The sequence below is a fragment of the Paralichthys olivaceus genome, chromosome 11 (assembly GCF_024713975.1).
Source record: "Paralichthys olivaceus isolate ysfri-2021 chromosome 11, ASM2471397v2, whole genome shotgun sequence".
Taxonomy (NCBI): Eukaryota; Metazoa; Chordata; class Actinopteri; order Pleuronectiformes; family Paralichthyidae; genus Paralichthys; species Paralichthys olivaceus.
This window is the reverse complement of record NC_091103.1, coordinates 7816106-7844042: the sequence shown is the minus strand read 5'-3', so window position 1 is coordinate 7844042 and position 27937 is coordinate 7816106. Positions and strand designations below refer to the sequence as shown.

Below are 27937 nucleotides of genomic sequence, written 5' to 3'. Positions count from 1 at the left end.
CTGGGTTAAATCTGTGTTCCCTCCCCCCAGGCTGGTCACCCCTCGACAGCTGCCTCCTCTGCCTTCAGCCCCTCTCTCAGTGTCGACAGCCAGGGATCAAGTACCCCTGTCATCATGTGTCGCAGTCCTACAGGTAAATCTTTTATTTCACACACAGGCACACGGGGTAACAAATATATATATTTTTTGTTATTTCTGATGAGCACTTCCTTTCTTTCCTGTGCATTTTCTTCTTCTGGTTGCTGCAGATGGGAAAAATAAAACATCGCCAAGGTCAAACTTGAAGTTCCGCTTTGACAAAATGAGCCACTCATCTACAGCTGTAAGTTTTAAATTTGCAGTTTGTCAGATTAGCGTACAAATAATATTCTCGTGTGTGTTTCCTTTCATCGACTGAAACTTGACATTTACATGGACAGAATTATTGTCTGTGGATCATGAAACTGTGGAGCTGGTGTTAATAAATGTAATGAGCCCAGATTGATAGATTCCAGCTGTCGGTGAACAATCTCCTCTAACTGGCATCTCACTTCTCTGTTTTCTCTTTCAGTCTGAGTAGCATCGTGGAACGGAAACTAACAGACTTGCACAACAAAGGGACAACACAAGCTGATGGAGCTGCAAAAATAATAATAGTAATTTTCTAGAAAAATTCAGAAATCACCACCACAACCACATAATCACTGTAGATCCCTAAGGCCAAGGATAATCTGACAATATTCCCAACTGCAACAATACTGTGAGTGTACAGGGAGGAACAGCTGATTTCTTTTTCATCAAATTTTAGCTGCAGAAATTAGTCGATGTTACAAGTCGCTGTATGAGTTGCTATTTGCTCCCATCGTCTTAAAAGTCCCGGCATGGCTGTAATACTGTGAGCATAGGCTGAGCTCCACTGTGCCTCAGTTTTTCCTCAATCATCTTATTTGATAGAGAGATACAGAGACCTGAACGTGAGACGTTATGGCCGAACTGTTACTCTGTATCCAGGGAACTGCGATCAAGTGGAGAGGACGTCCTCGAGAACTGTCAGACACAAAGAAGTTGCTTTTGCCTTTGGCCTCGAAGGGTACGTCTGACATCAGTTCCTCTTTTGCCTGAAATTAAACAAGTACACAAACACACACACAAACACTCAGGCTACATCTTCACTATGTTTTCATTTGAAACTGCAACATCTTTGCTACGAATACGTCTGGCGTCCACATTACTCCGGAGTTTTACCACAGCTAAAATAGAGACGTTTGGAAACTGCTGGCCCTGCTTCAGTTTGAAAACTCTGGGGCTGCGTTTTAGCCTTGACGGACAGAAATGGTGACGTTTGGAAACCATGACGTAGACACTCATTCGGCCTTTTATGTCTTTCCTGAGGTAGCCTTCACTGATTCATCAGGCTCCTATGACATGACCCCGTAAGAAACAAAAGGCCATTAGCCTCGGCTACCAGTGTAGACCGCAACATGGATCATTAAATGCATTGCTGACCCTTGCAGTTAAGTTCTGCTCTTTCCAATGTTGCAACTGATCACATGCGTAGTAGATAAGATATCATTTAAGCAATCTAAGACTATTCGGCATGCACATGCCCATTGATCGTGAGTGGCCACATGTTACCTTCACTTCCACCCTGTGAGAACAAGTGCGTGGCTTAGTGTGGAGTTGTAGAACTTTGACTTGTGATATTTGTTTTGCTCAACAGACCTTTACTATGGACAGGGATTAAAACTGATACGGAGCTAAAACCTCATGTTGTTCTAGTTTTGAAAACATATTGTGGATGTAGCCTTACAATAGCAAAGCCTTGGAGGTGGCAACACTGGGAGTCTTAATTTTCCTCTGTAGGATCTGAACTTGTTCTTTGCATATAAAAAGGCTTTTATTGGGAACATCTTATATTTAAAACAGAAAAAAAGCTTTTCTAACCTTGCTAGCTGCTGCATTGTGTCTACTGCGCTGTAAACACAACGCTGCTGAGATTGAGTCGATACTATGATGGCATTTCTGCGTGGGTGTGTAAGGTTGACTTCACATCCCTGAACTGAAGTACTTGGTCAGCGGACATGAGCTCACATGAGGTACAATATGAGACACTGCCAACACATTATATGCCATAAGCTTTTGTTCAGCCAAAGCTGCGCCTTACAATCTATCAATAGCCCTTTTCACCACTGATGCGCTCTCTCTTCTTCTCTCTCTCTCTCTCACCGTGTGAGAGGACGAGAATCTTCTGCATCTGGTTACAGCACAGACTTGTGGGTAACCTATCGATGACCACTTTGGCTGAGAACAGACGTTGCACTTAACTGAAATCATTTCACCTTCTGATACCTCTCATTGAAGCTTGCTATAGCTCGGTGTACCTGTGTTTATGTTCAGAGGTTGTTAAGGTTTCCCCGGCATGTGCACTGATGATAATGAGGACGATGACTTGAAAAAGATGCTTCAGGTTAAAATTAACCTTTGAACCACTTTTGGCAAAAACACGCTCAATGTGAATTTTGAGCTTTTTTTTGTAATTGAAGTTTTATTTTGTGTAAGTTGTCCCTCGGAAGTAAATTGCAAAGTCAAGTTGCAAGCACAATGGGACAATAGGTCTACTTTAATCCTCAACTATACCATAGGGTTAGCCTGGAGCTGCACAAACTTCTTCGCCACGCAAAGTGGGAGAGCATTAATTAAGAAAAAGCTGTGAGAGACGTCAATGTGTTTCCAATGTGACAGAAACTGTGTAGAGAACCATTCATGTAGCTATGATAAAAGTTTGTGAAGTTCTGTCACATTAAAACACAGGAAGTCTTAAAGGTTCAGGTCTCCCAAATTACAAAAACCTCTGTAATTCAGGCAAAACGTGCCAGGAAGCTGTTCTCAAGGAAGATGCACCTTTCTGATGTGACCGGACCAGAAGCTGACGTGGTGACTAAATAAACTAATAAACACAGAATAATCCTCAGTTAGTGTAGACCAGTGATTACCTCGAGTGAAGGAAGCAGGAACAGAAACCCTCTGGTCATTTAGTTTGTAGCAGGTATCGCCTAAATGCCCCTGCAGCCTTTTCTCTGTAAATAGGCTTAATTTATTAAAAAAACATTTTTTGCATTGATGTCATGTAAAAATATAAGTGCAGAGTACGTTAATTAATAAGGTGACAATGATAAAAAGAAATCTATTAATTTAAAAGATGTCTAAACATGTATATGTATATTTGGTTATGTAACGTGCCATTGAGAATTTATTCTAAAATAAAATGTTGTATTTTGTGTCAATTATGTGTTTTTTTCCTTCTTTTACAATCACACACAACACTCACAACTGAATGCAGGGGTAATTCTGCCTAACTTTAATATTTAACAAACATGAACACATAGTGAAAAAACCTGACCTGTGTTTAACACATTTAAAAAAACAAATGAAAATGTGTGTATTTGTAGCTACAAACTTTAAGTTTTTTCTCCCTGCAGCACATTCTGGCTTGCGGCTCTTGTTCATGATTCAAATAGTTACTACATCACAGTGTAATCTGTCAAAACTAGAACTACATAACTCTGCCAGTTAAAGAAAAAAGGAAGTGGTCTGAAGGATTCATTTCACATAACACAGTTTAAGAAAGCTGGGAAATTCTTAGATCTGCCTCTGAACTGCATGTGCACTGATGGTTTCTTTTCCTTCCCATCCCTGCAACAAGTTTAGTGTAAATGCTTATAAGTAAATCAGTGGACAAACTAAAGCTTCATCAAGTTCTCTCTGATAGTTGAAGTTTAAAAGTAATGCCAAACTGTAGATCAGTTAAAAGACTTGGTAGTTAATAAAAACCGGAGTTTATCTCCAAAATTCAGGAAGGAAACTTTAAAAACATGAAGAATGAGAAATGAGAAGCTTCTGGTCTATGAAGGTCCATGTCCAACGTTTCCTGACAACATCAAGGATCAAGCCCTGTCCAACAAGAAGTGTAATTTGATTGCAGTCAGAAAAATTTGACACTTGAGTACACAGTGGGCTCCAGGGTGGGCTCTCTGGTGGCTCTCTGTTGCCCCAGTACTTCCTTGGAAATGTCTGCATACACCACCTGTAAATTGATTCATGAAAAAACGCATCATATGCAATATTTAAAAAACATATTCAAGCCTCACCTGGGAAAACAAACAATGTGGTGCATCCTGCAAATGTCATATTGTCTTAAAACAGAGTATTAACTCACCTCATCCTTCTGCTGGGAGCTGTAGGGAGCTGTAAAATAGAAACACATAGACACTAGTGAAGAGAGCAGATTCAGTACTTGTTTCTTTTACTGTAACATGCTGTGAAAGTGAAAATAGAGATACCACTGTGTGAGTGAGAGCCATGTTTCTGCAGCAGAGGCGGGTGTGGTCGGTCTCTGTATACCGCTACATGTGCAGACAGCGGCCTGGGAAGCGGCTGAGGCTCGACCCTTGAACTCAGATGACGAGCTAATCCAAGAATGATGAGAATACAAAGAGAAGCACCGGCCCAGACCAAAATCCTGTGAAACCAGATCCTCTGAGAGGGGACGGCTGCACAGTGGAAGAAAAGAAATGGGCACAAATAAGATTAGATCATAATGAAAACACAGATTCACATTTAACCCAACATATATGATTCTATATACCTGCTGTGATGCTCACATAAATCAGATGACCCAGATCAGTGTCACCTTGACCCCACGTCCCCTTGCATCCGTAGGTACCTTCATCTGATTGGCGAACTGTCAGGAAATTCAAAACTAGGCGGGTTTGATTTACAGAGATCCTTTCATTGGTCACATGACGTCTATCTGAGTTCTTGATGGTGCTGAACTTTTCATCTGTAACATTTTTCCATATCCAGATCCCTGTCCAGGGGTCTCCACAGTGCTGGATTACACAGGAGAGAAGCAGATTGCCCCCTTCTGGTGTGTCCAGTTTTCCACGTCTTGCCAGAACAGCCTGGTTGCATTCTTCAGCACGGAGACCTTAAGAAGAGGAAGTTAGTTTTAGCTCAATGTGACTGATAGTATACCGGTTAAAATAATTGTGTCTTGTATCCAACAAACCCGAAGAGTCATGAGTCATATATAGTTATGTAATAAACTCACACATGTAATCTGGGTCAAACCGCAGGTCAAAATCGCAGTCAGGTCATTTTGATTATTTTTATTTCACCATATCCAACTGACACAGACATTCGCAGGTGCTGATCTCCGTCATGACAACAACATTCATCGACTCAGTTTCTCTTAAGCAAGTTGTCTGCAAAGTGAAACCACTATGTTTTGTTGCTGTAATGCTTTTTATCGAGCTGAATTACAGAGCGTTTATATGAAAAGTTGTGAACTTGGGTGACATTTGTAATAGCCGATATGCAATGTGTGAAATATTCTAACCTAATTTCTAATTCTTAATTTCTAACCTCACGCTCCACGACAGAGAACAGTTTGAGGAGGATTCACTAATTACAAGGAATAATTCTGAAGTAGCTCCAGAGCTTTAGCACAAACTAAGAGAACGGCAGGTTTAGAAAAGGTATTGCACTGATGAAGTAGTGAATTTAGAGGGACAAGGTTTAAAAAGCCTGAGCAAACTACAAATGACATACATTTGTTCTAAGAGAATATGACTTCAGATCTGTGAGAAGTAAATCATGTTACTTACCAGCAGGAAGAAAGCAGAGACAGCTGATGGCACAGAGGAGATAGCCGTGTATGTCTGACATCGCCAGAGTTCGTGGAGGTTTGTCACAGAGCGGCCGTGCACTTCCTCAGCACAGCTTCAGTCTGCATGTTTAGGCTTGACAGTGAGGCTGTGGGACCTGTTTGGGAAATTCTGTAAAAACTGTGGTCCGTAGTAAATCTGCTTACCTCAGTAGGTCTGTCACTCACTTTACTTTCCCATCTTCAGTAATATGACAGGCTTTTCTTTATCCTGCTGCGGGTTTTGTCCAGTGGAAGTGAAGGAAGGAAGTAAGCCACTTATCACCCCCCTCCTCCTCGTCCTTACACACACACACACAAACAGCAAATGAAAGCAAATATGAGTAATATAACAATTTACTAGAAAATGAGCTGTTGAGAAGAATGGTAATCAGACTAGACTAAATAATTGACCCTCATAAAGTCTCACACAGTCTCAGATTAAAGTTGTTAAGGTTGCTGGACTTCAACCTCAGCTGGTTATACAGTATTTAGTGTCTTTGTATGAGCTTTTTAATATGACTGTGTGTGTGTGTGTGTGTGTGTGTGTGTGTGTGTGTGTGTGTGTGTGTGTGTGTGTGTGTGTGTGTGTGTGTGTGTGTGTGTGTATTAGAAATTACTTCACTTTATTCAAGATTCAAGACTCAAGATTGTTTTATTTGTCACATATTCAATCATACACAGTACAATGCGTAGTGAAATTGTTTTTGTTCCTGCTACCAGAATAGAAATAAATTTAAATATGAAGAAACTAAAGACTAAAACTTAAATAAAGCTTAAAACTAAATAAAATTTAGAAGTATTTAGAAAAAAAAGGGTTTAAACTAGGCAAGCAGAGAAAGGTATGGTGACTTTAAGATGTTAATTACTAATACGACATAAGCACATGCTGGTTTTTACTTTGTACACCCTCTACATCTTCAGCCATAATAAAATGATTTTCAGCAAAAAAAGCTAACATTCAAAATAAAATCTACTTACTTTTGAGATAAGACATCTATATTTCTAGCAAATTTTGGAATCGACAGATTCAGAATAAATAAACAGTTCATTGTTAATTGTTGATTTTTTCAAGACTGACAAACTAGAAGTCACACAAGGACTGACCACTTGTTGGAGAATATATTAATCTATTGTATGTGTGTGTTTATATTTACATATTTACATATTATATTTTTACATATGGATATAGATAGATTTTATATTTTGTTAGTAGGCTTAAGATATTGTGTGTGGGGGGGTATATGATGGTGTGAGCATATATGGTGTGCCTCTGTGTTTTAACTTGACCTAGATTGATAGATGCCGATGTGCCTCAAATAAAATAATGACTCAATCACAGTTTTATTTCAAGTATAAAAGTGTGATGGTGCAGCTCCAAGTGAGAGCTCTGTATGTTTGTTTATTGAACATTAGAAAGTTTTAATGTTCTTTGTTTTCATTTTCTTTTGAAAAACGTACTTGTGTAAGTGAAAGGTTTGAAATAAATGTGTTTCACACGTCCTGCCCTTCCTTAGTGTAAGATCATTTATGGCATCATGTTGATAATCCTGAGGGCCCCAGGATAAATTTGCTTGAGGCCTCAGTAGACCACGTGTCTCTCTGGGGTCAGGACATTCGTCTTTGCAGTCTATGATCCGGTTTTCTGCCGGATGGATTTCATTTATAGAACATACACCATATATGAATGCCAGAGACTCGGTTTGGATGGGTGGGAATATAAATAAATGGTAAACTCCGCCCTGCCGCCACGTCTAAGACCGGACCGCGAGTCCATAAACAAGCGCACCCTACGATCACACTGACTGACTGTCGGTGAATGAGATAAACAAAGAGCCGGCGACTTTTCAGGAAAACACACAACGCTCCTCAAGCTCCTCGGGAACATGGCAACTGGTAGGTCGGGTGCTGCTCTCCCCCGTGTCGGTGCCGGGGCTCCGTGTCCCCGGCAGCCGGAGCTCTGCGTGTATTTGACAGCCGGATGGTGACAGCTGAGGGAGCTAACGGGCTAAGCTAGCAAGCACCGCGTTAGCACGCCAGTCCGCTAGCATGACTCCGCCGATGTTTCCTCAGCTCAGTCAGCCCGGTTCAGTCCCCCCAGAGACTGTCAGCAAGGTGCCGACACCCGGACCGTGGAGCCGGGCAGCTAACACACCTGAGCCCGCTGGGGAAAAGCTAGTGTCAGCTCCAGGGACTGGAAGCGCTAGCATGTGCAGCTAGCTAGTGAGGGATAGAGTTGGAAGTGGCAGAAGCTGTCAAAGTATTTAAAGTGGCAGCGATTCATTGAAGTGGGGTTTTCATGAGGGGACACACTTTAAAGAGAGAGCACAGTGTCTTCCGTGTTGCAGCACCCTCTTCAGAGTTCCGTCTAACAGCGGCTGATGGTGTAAAAGTTCACCTTCAGCAAACCGAGACTGAGATTTTGTTTCTTTCAGTTTCAATCTGACATGAATCTGACGTTTCAGAACGCGTTTTGTTTGGCAGCCACAGATCTTGGTATTGAATTGTTGTCCCCGGCACATCATGTATTTCCTCCAGGTTTTATCTAAATCAATCAAAGCAACAAGGACCTTGATGGTGTCATAATACTCCTGGTTGTGTGTGTGTGTGTGTGTGTGTGTGTGTGTGTGTGTGTGTGTGTGTGTGTGTGTGTGTGTGTGTGTGTGTCTTTGTCAGCTTCTGGGTCTGATGTCTGCTGAGCCTCCACTGTCAGCTGTTGTCCAGCCATTTGCACATGGACCAGTGAGGGGCATTATAAAGTGCTTAGCTTAAATAAAGCCAGTTGTGTAACCAGTGATGTGTAAATTTGCAAGTCACCCCGGCTGCCTGTGCTCCCCCCCCCTCCTCTCCCATTGAAAACCACTGTGTGTGATGTACGTCCTCACCATTCATCCCCTGGTTGGAAAACATGTCCAGCCAACTAACAGACTGAGCTCTCAGCTCTTCTTGTATCTGTTCAGACCCATCTTTTCCTGTGTTGCCATAATCTGATGTTAGTTTACAGCAATCTGCCATTACTCTGCTACCAACAGAGCGTTCACATTGGACAGATTTCTCCTTATCTGTCTTCTGATGATCTTTCCATGCTCATCAATGTCAAACAACTCAAACACAGGACGTCATGCAGGCTTGTTCTCGTAATATTCACTGCCTTAGGCTTTCTTTTGCTTTTCTCCCCCCTGATAATTAGAGTATGACAGTTAATTAAGTTTGACACTGTGGCGGTCAGTACATTTCAGCTTTGTGTCAATGGAAAATAACAGAATGCAGCTGAGAGAGGGGTTGAACTCTAGGGCACATGCATGACTAGTCAATGTCCCTCTCAATGTTTAATTGCTTTGCACTGTTATTTGACGGAATTACCAACCACACGTGTTTATGTGTACCACTCCGTCTTCTCTACCAGTGGGACTACACAAGCTTCTCAGTTTGTTGCTCACGCAGATGGAGCCAGATGAGTGATGCCAGCCCTCAGCTCTGTCGGGCCACTTATAGTACTACTGGAAAGCACTCTTGATTTCTTCATTATTTGCTTTTCCTGTCCCTCCGACTTTATCGGATCTAAAATCATAATTGAGTTTAATATCCTTAGTAGACTGTTCTCCACTATAATCTCTGTATGGACAGTGGGATAAAATGATGCAGCAGACAGTTGTATTCAATAAAGCATGGGCTGTAACTTTATGACTATTGATCTGGTGTTTTCCACACATTATTGTAACTTATTCTGACCACGTGACTGTTCATAAGTCAGAGTGTGGGAAATGTGTATGCCTAAAGTGCACAGATGACTCATGGGAATTGGGGCAGCACTAGGAAATTGCTCCTCCAAAGTGTAGACTCTCTGTCTGTGAACTTCCTTTTACATGTTACTTTATTGGAGCTTTGCTTTGCCTCCTCTCTTTCAACATTCATTTTGCTATTCACTTCTTCATCTGCTTGTACTTCATTGTACCCAGCCATCCCTAATCCTTCCTTCTTTCTCCCCCAGGTCTGAGTCAGGAAAAGGTAGCAACCTTCCTTAAGCGGCTGCGGGCCGAGCCACGCTACCTGTTGGCCCAGAATGTGTCGACGTGCATTGACCCATTGGAGGTTTGTCTGCACCGGCAGACTGTCCAGGATACTGTGCACATCTTCCAGCACTCTATCCCCACAGAGGGCAAGCCCATCACCAACCAGAAAAACTCAGGTAGGACAAAATTTACAGAAACATGTGTACCTTCCAGTAAGGAGTAAGAGATATGTTTGGAAATGAGTGATGTCTTATGCTGGTTTATACTTCATGCATTCTGTGGGAGGGCCTGAGGTTCAGAGGGATCTAAATTTAGTCATCAGGGGGTATATGCGTGATGTATGATAAAAACTATATATCCGGTGTCCGCAGCTGTCGTGTGCAACTGGAAGGAGCTAGGATTTAGTCTTGTAGTCCTCTTACACAGATGTCTTTGATACTGCAGTATGTGAATGTTTAAACTGGTTATTACAGATCACAAACAAATGTTATTTATTACACTTTGGAACTGACATAAATGGTTCGGAATTGACATCTGAAGTATTTCTTCAATGCAAATACTTTAACTTTTGATGTGTTGCAGAGTTATATTGGCAGGATGTTTGTAGTGACACCTAGTGGTGAAGTTACATGTTGCAGCTAAATACCATTCACATCACCCTCCCATTCCAAACATGAAAGTGAACCTGTGGAAACCTTTCATTGTCATAAAACTCAAAAGGTGTTTAGTTTGTCCAGTCTTTTCCACTGTAAAAAACTTGGCAGCCACCATAGAGAGGACCTACTCCTGGCATAAATATAAAGTATTTAAATATAAAGGGCTCATTTTAGAGTAAAGACAACAACAATTTGTATAATTTAGTTGAAACACACTAGTGAAAAACATCACTAGGATTATTTTATATTCAATATCTTTCAATAGATGGCTTTCACCTAAATCTTACACACTGGACCTTTTAAAATGCATTTCAATAAATATAAGTATGACATATGTTTAAAAATAGTGGTGTCCAAAAGTCTGAGACAACTTTCCCATTTCCATTCCTGTAAATGTAAGTGTGCTCTGCCTCTGACACACTTTCAGTTTCACGTGAGTCATTTTTGTCATATTTACTTGCTGCAGCTTTTTTAAGCATACACCAACTACACTTAACTCCATCATCTTTCTTTCTCATCATCTTTTTGTAAAACTTTTAAAATTTGTATATTGCATGTTACAGTAAAATTAGTACATTTTATGAGTCAAGTCAATTTCAATTTCACACAAAATTTTTTTTTTTTACAATTCTTCTGCACTGTCCATTGCTCACACACAAATCTGGAAGATATGACACAAGATGTGTTCTTGTTTTTTGTTAATAAAACGATTTTACTATTGTCTCAAAAATGAACAGGATTTGTCAAAAAACATGTTCACATCATTTCAAAGCAGACTGTAGGTCTAAAACTGATAAACGGAATTACCGTGTAATTACCCTCCCTCAAGAAAAGCTGTTGGTTTCCACTTATTCCAGCACAGTATCAAATCAACATTTCTTCCGATATGTCCAGTAAACCTCTGCATCAATCTAAAAACTTGCAGCATGTGTCGGAGGACATCTGCCTACATTATTATTAAACAGTGATCATTAAACCAGCAAATAATTTTGGCTGTAGATGACCTAATGAACAAGTCACTCTAGATTTGCAGGTTGAGGAATGCTTGTGAGTCAAACATTATTCTATTGTACTTGTGACCACAGTCAGCATTAGTACATGTGTATATATGCGTGTGAAATTCTGACTAACATGCATGTTGTTTTCTTTTTTTATCACTCAGGGAGATGTTGGATCTTCTCGTGCCTCAATGTCATGCGACTTCCCTTCATGAAGAAGTTTAACATAGAGGAGTTTGAGTTCAGTCAGTCCTATCTCTTTTTCTGGGACAAGGTAAAACAGAAATACTTTGTGTTTTGTTGTCATGCGAAAACGTATGTTCTCATAACAGCCCATATCATCAGCCATTCGATATATCGGCTTAGCTATAAGCTATTCAGGTGTTTCTTTCTTGTCTTAATCAACTTTATTTCCAGATTATAGTAATGAGTTTTGTAATATTCTAGCAAATGGATGTTTTTGTTATGCAGTCAGGTGTGTGTGTGCGTGCGTGCGTGCGTGCGTGTGTGCGTGCGTGTGTGCGTGCGTGCGTGCGTGCAGTTTCCACATCATGGTAGCCAATAGAACACAATTTTAATTACAATTGGTAAATACATGGCAAAGGACATGTAACACGCACACTTGTGTGTGTTCAAGCTCAAAGCTTCTGTATCCAGTTGCATGAACATGGTTACACTATACAGTCAGTGTCCAGATAAAACCCTCTTTTGTTTGTTGTGGTCACTGTTATTCCCAGGCTAACGTCACAGTGACACCTCTCTCTCTTTCTTTCTTTCTCTTTCTCTTCCTCTCTTTCTCTTTCTCTCTGACCTCCTGGCGTTTTCTTGCACGTGTTCAGATGGATAGTGGTGGCACCATGAATACTACTTTTCTTTGTGCCAGACATGGGGGCTAACACTAACTCCAATAATAACACTAAATAAGGAAGCAGTAGATGTGGAACTCTAACTATACCCTGCTCTACTCTGGTGTAGAGTTACAAGTCTCTCAGATCTCTAAATGCTTACCATGAACATATGATACATCCTGAAGTCTCACAGCTGTCAAGTCTCTGACTATAACTCTGTGCCACAAACTATAGCATCAACTAATGTCCTATGTTTTTTCCCTCTTTATTTACCTGCCACATCTCATGCTTTTGTTTGTTCTCTTTTCTGCAGGTTGAGCGTTGCTACTACTTCCTTCAAGCCTGCGTGGAGACGGCCCAGAGGAAGGAGCCAGTGGACGGACGCCTAGTGCAGTTCCTGCTCTCCAATCCAACCAATGATGGAGGACAGTGGGACATGCTGGTCAACCTCATTGGTTAGTTCTCATCATGATATTACAATAAATCATCTAACAATTGAACAAAAACAGTGGTGGAATATTGAAGTTAGTTGACTGGGCTAAATATCTTGTTCTTTGTACTGTTTTCAGAAAAGTATGGCGTCATTCCAAAGAAATGCTTCCCAGAGTCGCACAGCTCAGAGGCCTCACGCAGAATGAACGATATCCTCAATCAGAAGGTGCCTTCCACACATTTTCACTCATGTTTTTGCAAATTCAATCGAAATTCAGAAATCAGTAAGTTGTGTAATCTCCAATAAATATGTATTGATTTTGTGTCACTGTGTGTTGCAGCTGAGAGAATACTGTCTACGACTGAGGAATTTGGTGGCAAGTGATGCAACTAAAGCTGAATTGTCTGAGGCTGTAGACACCATGATAGAGGAGGTGAGACACACAGAAATGTTTCCTTAATAATACTTTATATCAGGCATTTCCACAACAGGAACCATTTGAGGGAACCTAACTTAATCCCTGTTTGATTGGATGCACGCGGCACTTACTTTAGTTCCAGTATGATAAACTAGAGTCCTTGCTCCAGGAGTAGTACATTCCAGAGTTTGCAGACTTTGCAGTGCTGAAATTTGATCTAATACAAACTCTGCAACTGCTACAACACTTTAAGCTTCATTGACCAGTTAACAAATCACTGGGTGACTCTAATATTGACATGAGAGATGTATCTATCTTTTGTACTTCATTACTATTAAGAGATAATGGCTATATAGTCAGATTTCTTACTGGTTAAAAACAAACATTAGAACAAGAGGAATTAAAGTAATTTGTAAATTGTCTCAGAGATGAGTAACCAAAAACAATAACTCTACTTTGGAGACTGGTGTTATGAAGTTTTTAGTATTCTATTAAATAATAGAAAGGGAATTGTAGCTTACACCCTTGTTTTATCTGTGTGACATTGTTCCATTTTAACCAGAAGAGGGCGCCATCAGACAATATTTAATGTTCCAAGGGGAAGAGAAACCATAAAGTATTAGACGGAGTTCAAGGTTCACCTTAAAAACTGATTAGTAAGATCAGGACTAAAGTTCATATTTAAGGTTCACTTTTAATGCTGATGAGATGCAACGAATAGTTAAGAAGTAATTATTTGACCAACTGCTGGTGTCAGTGATCCACATCCCAAGTTTGTCATTTGGGTTTACCACTAATATTATGAGATTTTATGCAGGTTTTTCTAAATAAAGAATGAAAAACACAGACCCTGCCAAATACCCATCTACCTTTTAGAATTCAACTGCTCTGTTGTTTTCATTTTTCTTCTTCATTGACAGTTGTAGGGCACACCCTGTTGACAATGTATTGCTGACTGTATAATGTGCTCACGTCACTTCTGGACTGCAGAGTGTGTGTTAAAGCAACAAATAAAAATCACCTGCACACAATAACTGCCCCAACTTTAAAGATAGTGGTCTTGTTTATGGAGCTGACGCTGTTCAGTAAAGACATAATCAACTCCAAATCAAGGACTGTTGTATCAACAAACACTTTCATAATACATGGTGTTATGTTTGTGCTTTTATGGTTTGGGCGCTTTGTAGGTGTGTATTCATAAGAGCCTTAATTCCTGCTTCTTGTGTTTGTGTGAGTGTGTGAGTGAAATGGACAGTCAGTCAATCAGCCCCCATTGAGATGATTGCATCCAGTTCAGGGGCCTGGTTAAGCAGCCTTTGTTGTCAACTGTTTGGTTGTATTGTGCTGCTGGCTGGTCACACAAACCTGTGCACACACAAATATATGTTGTGCAACAGTACAAGACGGCTCCTGCTGTACTGCATGACAGGGTGGGGAGGTGGAGGGTGTTTGTTTGTCCACCTGGAAGTGGTTTGTTTTGCGAAACACCGCTCCGTCATGGCTAGTGGTAATGGAGGATTCAGTCATGTCAAATGAATGGCCTGCGGAAAGAGCCACAATGTTCAAGGATGATGTTGCAAATGCATTTGACCGGCACCATTGGGTTAACCATCATTCATAATGGGACGCCTACCTCAGTAGAACAAGTTGATTTTTTAATGTTAATTGACATCACATTCATTTTTATTTTATTTTTATTCGGTCAATCCCAGCTATTTAAATCATTAATACAATGTCTCCTTTTTCTAACCTTTAACTCTGGAGTTTGATTTGCCTCAAACACCGTTATACATGTTAACTCTGTAAATTAGAATTGATGCAATAAACCTTTTATTACAGCTTGTATTAGTATTGAGGTATTAGTTTTGTGTAGCAGAGCACTTGTAGGAGCTGTTTGTTCCGACCACTTTGCTGCGGTCCATGTGTACCTTTGTCCAAAACTGTGTTTATGTACATGCCGTCATGCTGTCCATGTGTGTTTATAGGCTTACGTCGTTGGTTTTCTTGGACTCTCACAAGTGGGGAAACTAGTGTTTCCTCTACTTGTTCACGTGCGTCTGCATCTATGCGTGCGCACATGTGTTGTGTCAGTCCTACTTTAGTGTGTGGAGGAGACGCTGTCCACTCTCCCTTCGTGGTGGCTTTGATTGAGCGCTGGTCTTCATCACACCAGCCCCACACACACTGCCATGACAGGCAACAATGTCAGCGACTCTACTTCCACTCACTGTACCTCTGGTGCGCTTGATTTCACTGAACCCCTTTGCATGTCAGGAATCTATTCCTATTCAGGCACTCTTATTGAAATCAAACGCATCACTTGTGTCTTCTCAATGTAAGTTTAACCCACTTAACCTGCACCTGCAGCAAGAATGAGCAAATCAGTTCAGTGCAGTTTCCCTTCATAGATAGATACTCTTTTAGAATGACAGTATCCATACGCTGGGTTATTGACGCAGCGAAGATCAGTTCAAGTTTCAAAGCCAGTCTTTCTCTTTCATGCTGTGTCTGGTATGTGTCGCTGCTCCTCTGCTATCACTGACACAGACAAGTATGACAACTCACACACACGCACAAATAAAGGAACATTCACTGGGAACTATACATGCAGACGCAGTGCTTTGCACACATGAAACACACACAGATGGTATCCCTCACGACACAACTGTAGCTCCTCCGTGCTCCATTACGTCATGGAATCAGAAACACCATGTGCGGCTCTGGTCTTGGCTCTGAACACACAGAGTGTGACTCTTCAGGCAAGTCTAATTTATGAGACAGCCATCAACCCCCAGAAGGACTTTTCCTTTCTCTCTGCGGCTCAGAGGCACCGCTGGCTCTTGGCTCGGTTGCTCTGTTCTTCGATGTGGGTGGGTTCCTGTGTGTCATTGTCAGGGCCGACAGGATAGTCCTGCCAGTTGTCCACTCAATGAATGTCTTTACACCATTGTTAGAATTTAACAGTGACCATATGTGTTGCATGTTTACAAAACATGGAAGTTTAATCAAAACCTTGTTCATTTTTATCCAAACTGTTTGCATGGTGTCATTTGCTTATGCTCACAAGTTCCACCTTCTAGACAATAGTTGTAAAAACATATCAGCGCAGCAGTGCTGTCTATGTTTTCCTCAATATGACACCACCTGGGTGAGACTCACATCCTAATTTTGTCTTGAATGGCTTTTAACAGTGTTGTCTTATTACATAAGTGAAATGCACAATTTGATTGTGGACAGTGGAAGTGTGTAGTGGGGGAGAGACAATGAGACACAGTTAACAGCCAGAACAGAAAAGTGGCCACTGCAGGAGGACAAAGTGGAATTGCCTTCCTCAAGGTTGCCAATACATGCAGATATATTGAAGTGTTGCTGTTGTCTTGATCAGCTTTCTCTATGCGTTAGTCTCAATTCAAACTCCAAGTGATTTAAAAATATGAAAACATTCAGAGGAACGTCAACACTGGTGCACAGATGCTAATTTATGGCTTGATAAAGTGGATTCAGACCCATTCACATGTGTATGTTTATTATGTGGCAGCCTGATGTTCAAATTAATTAATTCATTTTCATCAATCTACACTCATGAACGGATTTTTTTTTTCCAAATGCATAAGGTGTTAAAAACTGAAATATCAAATTGAAATAAGTATTCAGACCCTTTACTCAGTATTAAGTTGAAGCCCCCTGGACAGGGATTATAGCCTCAAGCCTTGTTGGGTATGATCACAACACGCTTCACAGACCTGGATTTGGGGATTTTCTGTCATTCTTCTTTTGAGATCCTCTTAAGCTCTGTCAGGTTGAATGGGGACTCATGGGGAATGAGACATTTTTCAATTTTCTCCAGAGACGTTCATGTCGGGGCTCTGGCTGGGACACTCAAGGTCATTGACACAGTTGTCCTTAAACCACTCAAGTGTTCTCTCAACGGTGTGCTCATCGTCATTGCGCTGTTGTGAGGTGAACCGTGTCCCCAGTCTGAGGTCTTAAGTGCTGTGGACCAGGTTTTCCTAAGGATATCTTTGTACATGGCTTCATTCAGCTTTACCTTAACTTGGACCAACCTGTCCCCAGTGATGCTGCCATTACTGTGGCACCTTTGTCATGGTGAGGGGTGGTACTTGTTTTCCTACAGACAGGGCACTTTGAAATGAGGAACAGCTCATTCATGGTGTCATTACACCAGAGAATTTTCTTTCTCATAGTTTAAAAAAATTCTCAAATCAATTTCACATAGGGTACAGAGTAACCATTAGGCTGTTGATCGCCTCTCTTACCAAGGTCCTTCTTCTCCCATGGCTCAGGTGGGCCTCTTCTCTGTACCTCTGTCACCTTTTCCCTCCACCTCTGTCACTCATGTATATCTGTCACTGAGGAAGCAGGTGTTCCAATATTGATCCTGCTCTGATGTCATTGTACTCTTTATCCTCTGACGGGGACCTCTCTGTCAGTCCAGCCATCCCCTCGCACCTACTTAATGTACCTTGCCCAGGGAGGATGAGTGAGCATGCAGCTGAACCAGGATATTGGAATGGGTATGCTTACAGTATGCCTTGGGACATCTGAAAGAAGAATCGTATAGTGAGCTGAAAGGTCTGAAGTCACCAGGGCGGAGTTGTTCTTGGAAGAAAGCAACAGGAATGAAGAGAAAAGGGGAGGAGGCTCAGATGTCTTGTGAAGGGGCTGAGGGCATCTGGGCAAACATAGACCAGACCAGGGGATACCTTGGCATGTCGTCTCGCACTCAGGGCAGTCTAAACAGAGTGGTAAAATTAGAAGCGCAGGGTTTAAAAGATGTCTCTGTTGACTCTGCTCATGTGTATATTTTTGTGTATGTCTGCTCTCTTGTGACTTTTAAGCATTTGTGTAATGAAGAAGGGATTGTTTGTTTGCGTAAGCCAGGCCTGAATTTATGCATTTGGGTGCATTTGTCTCCACGTGAGCATGTTCCTGGGTGTGTTTGGTGAGTAGGATAGTGGCCTCACTGGGCTCAGGTTCTTAAAGCAATTGTGTGATCTTAATCTAGAGGTTTTTAATGTGTTGACTTAACATGGTCAAAAATACCCCCCCCCCCTCACATCTATATTCAGTCAAGTTTAATTGACAATCAATCTATTCTGATCTTCTAAAGTGATGTTCACAAATTATTCCGAAGTTCGGAGTTGGAAATGAAACTTCGAACCTGAATGAGGAATTCAAGTATGGTACTTTTCTCCTGTAGATTTATTTTACAGGTTTATAAAGGTTATGTGAAGAAAAAAAGACTTCTCCAGAATGATGTCTCAATATTATAAGAATTTAGTCATAATTGGATTTTTTTTACCATATTATGGGAATATAATTGTAATTTTATGAGAAATACAAAAAAGATTTGGAAAGAAGTGGCAAGGAAAATCTATGCTTGCTGGAGTTTCGCTCCTGAATCCAAAATTTTGAGCCAGTCTCATTGTTGAGAAACAACAAAACATGTTTGAATATTATACAGATGAAATTCATACCTCTACCAACATATCTTCCCATAAACAAGGCAATTTCCTTCGAGCATGTGTGTCTCTTTCTTTGGAATTGACAATTTCTTACGCATTCTTTTCAAAGTCCTGATAGTTTTGATATTATGGAGCTGATGAGCCAAAAGATTTATTATTTTGTTACTTGGGAAACATATACTAAAGGATATATACAATTTAATAAGATGTTCCCTATTCCTCATTTTAACACTGAATGTAACAAGGGGAACCGCATAAACCTGGGTAGTAATTTAGTGGTACTAATTATTTAGTATTTAGACCATCTATTCAATGTGTAGTTACAAAATACTGTTAAATGTAAATTTGCCATATCTCTGGCAGTATTTCTCACAGGGAAGTGTTTTGTATAACTGAACTTACTGTGTACTTTAGTGGGCTTTCAATTTCATTTTTGTCATCCCAATTTTCCAAGTGTCGCTGCAAACAGCTTTTTAACCTCCAGCACAATTTTATCTCTCCTAGACAGAGCACACATTTTGCATCTTAATACTTGTTAAGACTTTTCTATGCACATTTCCAGTTGGCAGACAACAGTGTTGTAATTTAACTAAATTGGCTAACTGAGATTTAAATCAATGCCCACTGCTGACTCCAACAATTTCATCCACATGGGAGGATTGTATTTCTCTAATGTATTTCATTATGGAACAGGGTTATGCAGTATATTCCGTACGTATCAGCCTATTTGGTTTACAATTAGAACATGTACTTTTTCCCAGCTTCCTGTTATTATGATGTTTTTCAGGAAACTCAATATCCGTAAAGAATCACATTTCTCCGGATGAAACGCAACTATCTAATCTTACCTTTTTTAGGGGGGGGGGTCTGAAAATAACAATGAACTGCACTCCACCTTAATTTATCTTCCCTTTTTTAATCGTATTTGAGAGGAAAGGCGACTGCTCAATCCCGGGAGATTAGGACAGATGTTGGGAGAGGTGAAAAGCAAAAAGGGGGAAATTCCTGAGATAACTATACCGGAGTTTAGAAGGGCCGCATTGACAGATGGTCCAGTCCAAACAGCCCGGTTTAGCCCACAGGAACTCAGTGTGAACTTTAGCGCCACAGGAAGCCAATGTAGAGCAAGGGTGTGGGGTGAAAATGGGGAAATGGATGCATGTGTAAAAAGATGGAGGGAAGGGAATCAACGTTGAGAGGAAAAAGAGGGGAACTGAGGGTTGATATGCAGGAACGTGGAGACTGCGCATTAGAAATCTGAACTTAAAATTAAACTATCAAACCTTTCCAGCAACCTTTATTAAGATGAGGAAGAACAAATGTGATTCATGGTGTTTCTCTTTTTTACTGTAGAGTCAATCATATTATATACAGTATGATACATGATCTTGTCGTGGATTGACACGTTTGGCATAAAACCCAGATATGTGATGTTTGACTTTGTGTTGCACTGCAGGTGTTCCGTGTGGCCAGTGTTTGTCTAGGCAGCCCTCCTGAGACCATCTGTTGGGAGTACCGGGACAAGGACAAGAACTTCCATCGCATGGGACCCCTCACTCCCCAGGAGTTTTACAGGGAGCATGTCAAACCGCTATACAACATTCAGGACAAAGTAAGTGCACCTTATGATTGGCACTAAAACACTGTAAGGGAGCAATGCGTAGAACCTCAGTTCCTAATTTGTACTCACCTGTCCTCAGATCTGCCTTGTAAATGACCCTCGACCCCAGAATCCTTTTGGAAAGCTGTACAGCGTGGAGTTCCTGGGTAACATGGTTGGAGGTCGTAGCACTCTGTACAACAACCAGTCCATTCAGCTGCTTAAAAAGGCAGCGGCAGAGTCCATCAAGGAGGGAGAGGTCAGTTGGAAAAACTGCATGTGACGTGTGTGAATTTGAGTGTTGGAACTTCATAAACTTTTTACATGGCTACTGTTTTTTCCCTCAGGCTGTATGGTTTGGGTGTGACGTTGGGAAACATTTTCACGGCAAGCTGGGCATAAACGACATGAATGTGTGAGTATAAAGATATAAAGATGACCAGTGTATGATATGTGACTGAAAGGTTTGGATTCCTATGGGAATCATCCCACCATCCTTCCATCGATCTATTCATTCATCCATCAATCCCTCCCTTAGCCTTTAAGGAACGCAGTGGGGATGGAGCCAATCCCAGCTGAAATTGGGCTAGAGGCGAGGGACACCCTGGACAGGTCTCCAGTCCATTGCAGGGCCAACATATAGAGACAAACAACCATTCACACTCATGTTCACTAGAGCCTCTAATTAACCTTACCCCAATCTGCATGTCTGTGGGAGGAGGCTGGAGTACCCAGAGAAAACCCAAATGCGTAGAGAATGTCCAAACTCCACACAGAAAGACCCTGGCCGAAGCAGGACCTCCAACCAAGAACCACGGTGTTGCCCAATAATTGGCATAGTGTGGGTTTCAATATAACAAACTGTATCCTACACCCATTTAAACATTTAAACAACTTCTACATCTTAAATAATGATGTCATTACTGAACTGTTCCTATTATTTTTGGCACTAATTTATGAACAGAACGTGGCCCCATCTGTCTTCTCGAGACGTCAGTCTCTGCACAGTGAAAGTGTTGCTTATCTATGCTCTTCAGGTGCATATGCGTCTGAGGTGCTGGCGCCAGGCTTAAATTTTCCCACTGAACCAAACCACCTTGGTGTCTAATGTCTGGTAGCATCTGTGTTGGAGCCAATATGTCAGACAGATCTTTTCTTATGCCAGCAGATTATACTTGGAAAGAGGTTTAGCATGTTAAAGACAAGAATGAAAAGGTGATTTTCTTTTATACTGGGCTTGGGAAGGAAGTGCTGTGGACTTTTATATTGTCCTCACACCTCTACCCCTGCACTGTCATGTTTTAGGATTATTTAAAGTCATTGAAACAGTTATGTCTTTGCCTTTTGTCTTTTTGTGATCAGTTAGGACATGTCAGAGACAGAGTTTGAGAATGTGATGTAATGTGTTCATTTTGTGCATATCTGTGTCTAGGTTCAACCACGAGCTTGTGTTTGGAGTTTCAGTGAAGAACCTTTCGAAGGCAGAGCGACTGATATATGGAGACTCTCTCATGACCCACGCAATGATCCTCACTGCTGTCACAGACAAGGTACACTCACACAAACATACAGTACAGGTATGTCTGTTCAGTACGTTGCTCACACAGGAGTACACACATTCAAAAATTTCAGGGGTGAATTGCATCAAAGCCTTGCTGCATGTTTACGCTGCTGCTATCGGATACACTTTTTCATGTTGCTGTCAGTTTCCCCTGTTGTAAGTAACCCCAGCTGTCAGGAACCTTTCTTTCTTCTTGTCTCTGCTTCTCACTCTTATCTCTCCATTGCCTGTCTCCATCTCTCTCTCTCTCTCTCTCTCTCTCTCTCTCTCTCTCTCAGGATGGCAAAGAAGGCTATGAGAAGTGGAGGGTGGAAAACTCCTGGGGAGATGATCGTGGGAACAAAGGTAACACATCACAACACTGCCACACAGCAAAGTGTATTTTAACCTTAAGCACCGAGCAATAGTCTGGTTTCTTTAATGTGACACTGACTATTAAGCGTGACCCCGAAGTCTGAGACCACTTGACGTTACATACCTTTGCAACAAGGTCCCCCTCTCTATCTGTCTTTCACATCTTTCTCACACTGTACTGTGTCTCATGCCAAACCATCATCTTCCTGTTTGTCCTTATTGAATTATGAGCAGGATAACAAAAAGTTCTCCCTGTGATGCCGCTTTATGAACTTTTAATTGGCTGTGTCCTGTTTCCCAAAGACTCTCAGACTGTGTGTGTGTGTGTGTGTGTGTGTGTGTGTGTGTGTGTGTGTGTGTGTGTGTGTGTGTGTGTGTGTGTGTGTGTGTGTGTGTGTGTGTGTGCTCTGTCTGTCTGTCTGTCCGTCTGTCCGTCCTGTTTACTTAACCTATGTCTACATTTTGATCTAAGTACTGTATGTAGTATTTATAGTTTTGTTCAACAGTTTTAATAGGGAACACAAAATGGCAAGCTAACAAGCTTGCTAAGTTTTAGCAAGCTTTTTAGCTTGGTTGTTAACTTGGTTGCTAATGAAACATATTTCTCATTTAGTTTTCTATTTTATTCAAATGGGGGATTTCAAGAATGCCTTGAGGAAACTTCTTCAACCTAACACATTCACATGGGCTCAAGAAAGGACTGAAGGTCACATTGACTTCATGTTCCTGTGAATATGATATTCTGCCAGTAGGAAAACAGTTAACTTGGACTCATGGATGCTATGATTAGAGTTAGGTGGTCAAAGGTCAAGGTGAATGTGACCTCTCAAAACACATGTTTTGACTTATGAATGTAATATCTTAGGTGCTCTTCGAGGGAATTCAAATTCAATTTTCCGATTTGGTACAAATGTTCACTTGAACTGATTAGATTTCGGTGGTCAAGGTCATGGTGGCCTCAAAAAAACGGATTTTGCCATCTTGAATGTGATATGTCAAGACTGCGAGAGGGAATTTTTTTCAACTTTTGATCAGTTATGACTTGTAGTCAAAGATGAAGTAATTAGATTTCAGTGACCTTATTTGAATTAGGAAAAAGAAATATGTAGACAGAAACTGAACTGGTTTGCGGAGACAAACAACCACAGTGCGTTTGATTTTAGTTCCATTGAATTCTCAATTTTGTTGAAAAAATGAAAATGGAATGGGAAATAAATGAAAGTGGATAACACCGCTAATGAGGAATGACAGTTTCCCTCCATGTTTCCAGCGATCCGCTCCCTCTGAGGTGAGCACTGTAACGACAGCTCGTTGATGATCAAGGCATGACTACACTAGATTTGACTAGATTTATTTCTCCCCCTCACGTAAATCCACTAATTACAAAAATGCAGTTGGAATAAATTATTTTCACGAATGAAATTTTGCTTTGGCCTTTAGACTGAAATGATATACTCTGCAGAGAAGGCTTATTATGACCAGGAACAAGAGCCTGCAGATATGAGTGTTTGACAGACTCACTCAACATCTGTGTTAATTGTTGCTGATATATGTTTCGTTATGAGAAAGCGTATACCTGCACCAAGGCCCAACAGTCCCCTTAAATTCAATCAAACACACACTCTGTCGAAGAACACCCTATCCTGCAATGCCCCCAAAGAAATGTCTGGATCTGTCCCTTGGTCCTGGACCAGCGTCATATTTTAATGAGTCCATGTGCCACTCTTTCCGTTTTTGTGGAAATCCGTACAGGTTTTTGTTTTTGTTGAGCTTTTTTGGGCTTTGTGTGAAAGGGAGACAGAGAGAGAGGGAACAGAAAAAGAAACAGACTTATCATCCTTGGCAAAACATAATGTTCTCACATGAAGATTTGGTTGTTATTTATGAAACAGTTTATAGTTAAACTGTTAAAAAAGCCTCAATTACATTTCCTTGTCATATAGGTTTGATCATTTTTTATTCCCCATTATTAGAATGGGGAATAAACATCCATAATGGCCAGACTTTTAAACTTGACATTTTGTCATTAGTGGGCAGCTTATTGAGTTCATTTTTTAGTTTATTTTATTTAAACCACCAATTCCAGTTATACATTTTGATGCATCAGGGGCTAAAAACATTTGTCGTTAAGTAAGTAAGGTTGGTTTGTCTTAAGATGCCCAGCAGGTCGTTTACACAGCTTCTGTAGGAGTTCGCTGTCCTCTGTTGTTATTCTCTTCATCCTTTTCAAGGCTGTTTCTCATCTCTGACCCTCTCTGCCTCTTCTCTCTATCTCTGCTCCCGACATTCCACTGCAAATTATAGGAGAGTATTTCAGGTCAGTCATGCATCATCTGGCAATGCACACATACACAGTGCAGCATATACACACACAAGTGAGACACACACATTCTCACAATATTTGCTTGAACCCACAAACCGTAGTGGCTGTTGGGAGAACATGTGAAAACCCCTCAGTCAAATCAAATGTGTTTCACGCATATCTTATTCCATAAACACCAGCAGATGGGGAAGGCTGGGGCCCCAGCCAGTCCACAGCCAAATTAATAAAGTTATTGAGAACAAAAGTTTGAGAAGTGGAGTCCTCTTGGGAATCCAGGGGCTTTGCTTGTTTGACAAATGCTCAGGGGGAATGGAGACACCAGTGTAGAAGAGGAGAGCGAGAGCTTACGTGACAAAGGAGAGAGATGAAACAAAAAATAAAGATGTAGCACAGGTAGAAAACAGCATGAAAGAATGTAAAAACAAGTTCAAGTAGATGTGAGGATGATTTTGGAAAGATCACAAAGGAGAAATTGGAAGAACAGTGGTAATAGTCGAGGGAGAGAGTGAAGTGTGTTTATACTTTTTGGCTTAACATCCCCCTTCAGGCCTTTTAATATTCCTCCTAACCCTGAAAGAGTCTCTCATGAGAGGTTTAACTTTCTTGTCTCTCCGTCTTTTAGCCCTCAGACAGCTGCTGTTATGACTCCACTCACATCACAACTCATACTTTTACTCAGCTCCGGACACATTTGAGGCTCGTATTTTGAACTTAATGGGACATCATCCTAAACTGAGCTCTGACTGATTTAGAGCTGGCTAACCGGCTAGCGAGAAGCTTGCCTTCCACTGTTTGTATTGGTCACGATTATCCCTTAGCATTTGCTGTGCATTCTGTTGCTGAAGCTCCTCCATTAAACAGGTGTACAGTAGAACCAAGCGACCCACAATATTTTATTGAGACAGGATCTCACGATGCTTTGCAACATCATCAAACTATAGGTCTTTTGTTATTATTTTGATTGAGAGACCCTTCGTGGCCGAAGTTATATACAGTGTGTGGAAAGTAAGATGGCTGCTTCTAGTTTTCACTACATCCATCTGTTCTGACACCGAACAGTCAGCCTATCCCTAAAAGCAAATAATGACACCCAAAATTCACACACACACACACACACACACACACCGTGCCACCCAACACGCCGGTTCCAGGAAGCTCACATCACCACACACATGGACACCACAGTGAGAACCAGGCAGCGAGCCATCTAAGATTTGCGTACTTGGAAGAAGACTCGTACACAACAGACACACTGACGCGCCATCCTCAATACATTGTTTGGAACTGTGGCATGCTCTTGCGGTCAGTCTGACGTCTTTGATAAGTCGGCACGACGGTGGGAGGGATGCTCTCGTTTGGTCGATTCTGAACACGTGATTAGGGGAAAAGTCGAGACTGAGCGGGATGTCACAACAGGGGAAAAAAAGAATAGTGGAATTCTCTCTGTGATCTGGCTCCGCAGACTGAGACATAACAAACTTCTCCAGATCTCATCCCGCATTGAATATGTATCTAGATGGGAGCTGCTCTGGTTTCACATAACATTTAGTTTTTGTTAATTACGTAGAAGACTTACACACAAACATCTTTCATTTCAATAAATCATTTCTGCATTGGGCTGCTTCCTCTTCCAACACGAGATTAGGTTGTCCCAACATGTCTTCCATCAGCGGAAGTTCAATGTACGCTCTCATAACCAACCCAGATTTGACGACATTGACCTTGCACACAGACACACACACAGAGACAGACAGGGAGAGTAAGACAGGCATTGTTTAGTTTTATCAGTGTGGGCGTGCAGATGTGATAACATGAGTGTTGAATGTACTGAACTCAAGTGCAGGGTGTGAACCATGAGGGACTTTAATGATAAAGAGCAACTAAAACGAGCGTGCATTGACATTTTTGTCCGTAGCAAACTAATCCTCCCCCTCCGGTGAAGGATTGAGTAATTTATCTGGTTCAATTATTGACCTGATGTATGTCTTCTTATAGAAGTGTTGTTGATCAAGCTTTCAGTATATTGACAGACTTTGCCCTTTTTAATTTTAGGAAAGGTCTATTTCAAACGACATGTAAGATTTCATTTTTTCTGTGATGAACAAAACTGTATAGATAGACATTCCTGGTCTTGTTTGTTTTGCCAAACAGATTTATTCATTATTTTTGTGAATGACCTGCACACATCCCAATAGGGAGACAAGGGATCTTCCCAATGCCAGGATGGTTCCAACGAGGCACAACCTCATTTCTGAGGTCCTGGTTAGGATTAGGGATAAAACATGAATTGTGGTTAGGTTAGGAGTCTGGTTTCCAGTTCTTAGGATGCATCCATGTTAACAATGACTTGTTCTGGCTGCAGATCCTTTAAGGAGAAGATGGGTGAAAGGCGGAGAAAGTAACAATGATAGTCCCTATCTCCGTTTTATATCATTCAGCAATGAGATGCATCTTTACATCTTCTGTAGACATATTTTTGGCAAAACTGATATAAATTCATAGCATAGACTATTTTTTGAAACGGAAATATTTCAGCTACAAGATGTGACAAATGTGAAATCGAGGGAAAAAAAATGTTTGAAAGTTAAAAGCCCAAATGAACATATTCATATAGACTATGGCCTTTTTCTAAGAGACTTCACAGTGGGGGAAAAAAGCAGCTGCTCTAAAAAGTTAGCTAGCATGGCACATTAGCATAAATGCTTGCTATATTGTGTTTCCCAAGCATGAAATAGTGATTTATGTAACTATGATGATTCAGCTGCCATCGTGTCGGGGAAAACAAATCAAATCAAACTTTAACAAACGATTGTCTTTCTCTTCAGGTTACCTGATCATGACAGACGATTGGTTCTCCGAGTATGTGTACGAGGTGGTGGTAGACAAGAGGTTCCTGTCCCCGGATGTCCTGGACGTGATGCAACAGGAGCCCATTGTACTTCCTGCCTGGGACCCGATGGGAGCCCTGGCATAACTAGAGAAATCAAGTTTTTAGCCCCAACCTCAGTCTGTTTGACTCCGCCCTATTTCCTCGGCTGCTTTTACCTTTCCAACATTCCCCCGCCCTCCCCGACTCCTCCTTCCAAAACAGCCTCCTCTTTGAGACAAAATAATAAAGATTTTGTTTTCTTTTTTACTGGACTGCCTGTGTCTTCAGTTTATTTATTCCGGAGAGCGGGGGCTTACATTTCTGTGTCTGGTTATCTGGGATGGTGAAATAAATGCAATGAACTGAATCTGTACATTTGCATAAAACAAAATGGAGTGGCTTTATTGCATCACAAACACCCTTAATAAAGACAGCTTCACAAACAGGCAAAGAATTTAACTGCAGTCATGTAAAAGATTCCCGACACAGCAGTTTCATTTCACTGGTTCTCCTGCATGTGCTGCAGTTTTATTTGTATTCCTTCAGATTAGATTGATGTTCGTGTGTTATGCTTGTGCTCACGGCTTGTTCACCATGCTAATCTTTTGGACACAGGCGAAACAGCCATGATTTACTTGTCTTGGCATAACACTTAAACAATTCCCTGTAACACACAATGTTCCTGTAACTTCCTC

At 41.1% G+C, this 27937-nt stretch overlaps 3 protein-coding genes across 17 annotated transcripts in view; 2 read left to right on the top strand and 1 right to left on the bottom strand.

Annotated features, from left to right (window-relative positions):
* rap1gap2a (RAP1 GTPase activating protein 2a) overlaps nt 1–3263 on the top strand; it is an 80545-nt gene extending 77282 nt beyond the window's left edge. For 9 of the 13 annotated variants that reach the window (XM_069534439.1, XM_069534440.1, XM_069534433.1 and 6 more), the window contains 2 exons: nt 31–133; nt 249–627. In XM_069534439.1, the coding sequence (XP_069390540.1) occupies nt 31–133; nt 249–397 (252 nt within the window). In that variant the 3' untranslated portion in view covers nt 398–627. Of the gene's footprint in view, nt 1–30 lie in introns of all 13 variants that reach the window. The other 4 variants (XM_020095198.2, XM_020095197.2, XM_020095204.2 and 1 more) reach the window with 2 other exon arrangements.
* A 51-nt stretch (nt 3264–3314) lies between these two features.
* Nucleotides 3315–7927, bottom strand: si:dkey-52l18.4 (uncharacterized). 3 transcript variants are annotated; one of them, XM_020095310.2, is made up of 7 exons: nt 7839–7927; nt 5873–5985; nt 5646–5802; nt 4625–4966; nt 4320–4529; nt 4196–4224; nt 3315–4063 (listed from the first exon to the last, which is right to left on the bottom strand). In XM_020095310.2, exons 3-7 carry the CDS (start codon nt 5704–5706, stop codon nt 3962–3964), a joined length of 744 nt encoding a protein of 247 aa, XP_019950869.1. In that variant the 5' UTR covers nt 5707–5802; nt 5873–5985; nt 7839–7927; the 3' UTR covers nt 3315–3961. The 3 variants fall into 3 exon arrangements, with proteins under 3 accessions (XP_019950869.1, XP_019950868.1, XP_019950867.1); XM_020095309.2 differs by lacking the exon at nt 7839–7927 and having other exon boundaries at nt 5646–5767; nt 5852–5988; XM_020095308.2 differs by lacking the exon at nt 7839–7927 and having other exon boundaries at nt 5646–5985.
* Nucleotides 7271–27514, top strand: blmh (bleomycin hydrolase). The gene is made up of 12 exons (XM_020095307.2): nt 7271–7579; nt 9675–9872; nt 11515–11624; nt 12512–12653; nt 12768–12856; nt 12972–13064; nt 19992–20147; nt 20236–20394; nt 20483–20550; nt 21568–21685; nt 21975–22041; nt 27199–27514. The coding sequence occupies exons 1-12, from the start codon at nt 7570–7572 to the stop codon at nt 27345–27347; spliced, it is 1359 nt and encodes a 452-aa protein (XP_019950866.1). The 5' UTR covers nt 7271–7569; the 3' UTR covers nt 27348–27514.
* The last annotated feature ends 423 nt before the right edge of the window (nt 27515–27937 follow it).

What these genes read in the sequence shown, in the direction of transcription:
- blmh (XM_020095307.2), top strand. An exon ending in ATCTCTTTTTCTGGGACAAG is followed by an intron (nt 11,625 to 12,511) that starts GTAAAACAGAAA and finishes TCTTTTCTGCAG; the next exon opens with GTTGAGCGTTGCTACTACTT. An exon ending in GGCATAAACGACATGAATGT is followed by an intron (nt 20,551 to 21,567) that starts GTGAGTATAAAG and finishes ATCTGTGTCTAG; the next exon opens with GTTCAACCACGAGCTTGTGT.
- si:dkey-52l18.4 (XM_020095310.2), bottom strand. Translation starts at nt 5,706, where the DNA reads ATGTCAGACATACACGGCTATCTCCTCTGTGCCATCAGCTGTCTCTGC. An exon ending in TGGCTCTCACTCACACAGTG is followed by an intron (nt 4,225 to 4,319) that starts GTATCTCTATTT and finishes TCTATTTTACAG; the next exon opens with CTCCCTACAGCTCCCAGCAG. An exon ending in GCTCCCAGCAGAAGGATGAG is followed by an intron (nt 4,064 to 4,195) that starts GTGAGTTAATAC and finishes ATCAATTTACAG; the next exon opens with GTGGTGTATGCAGACATTTC.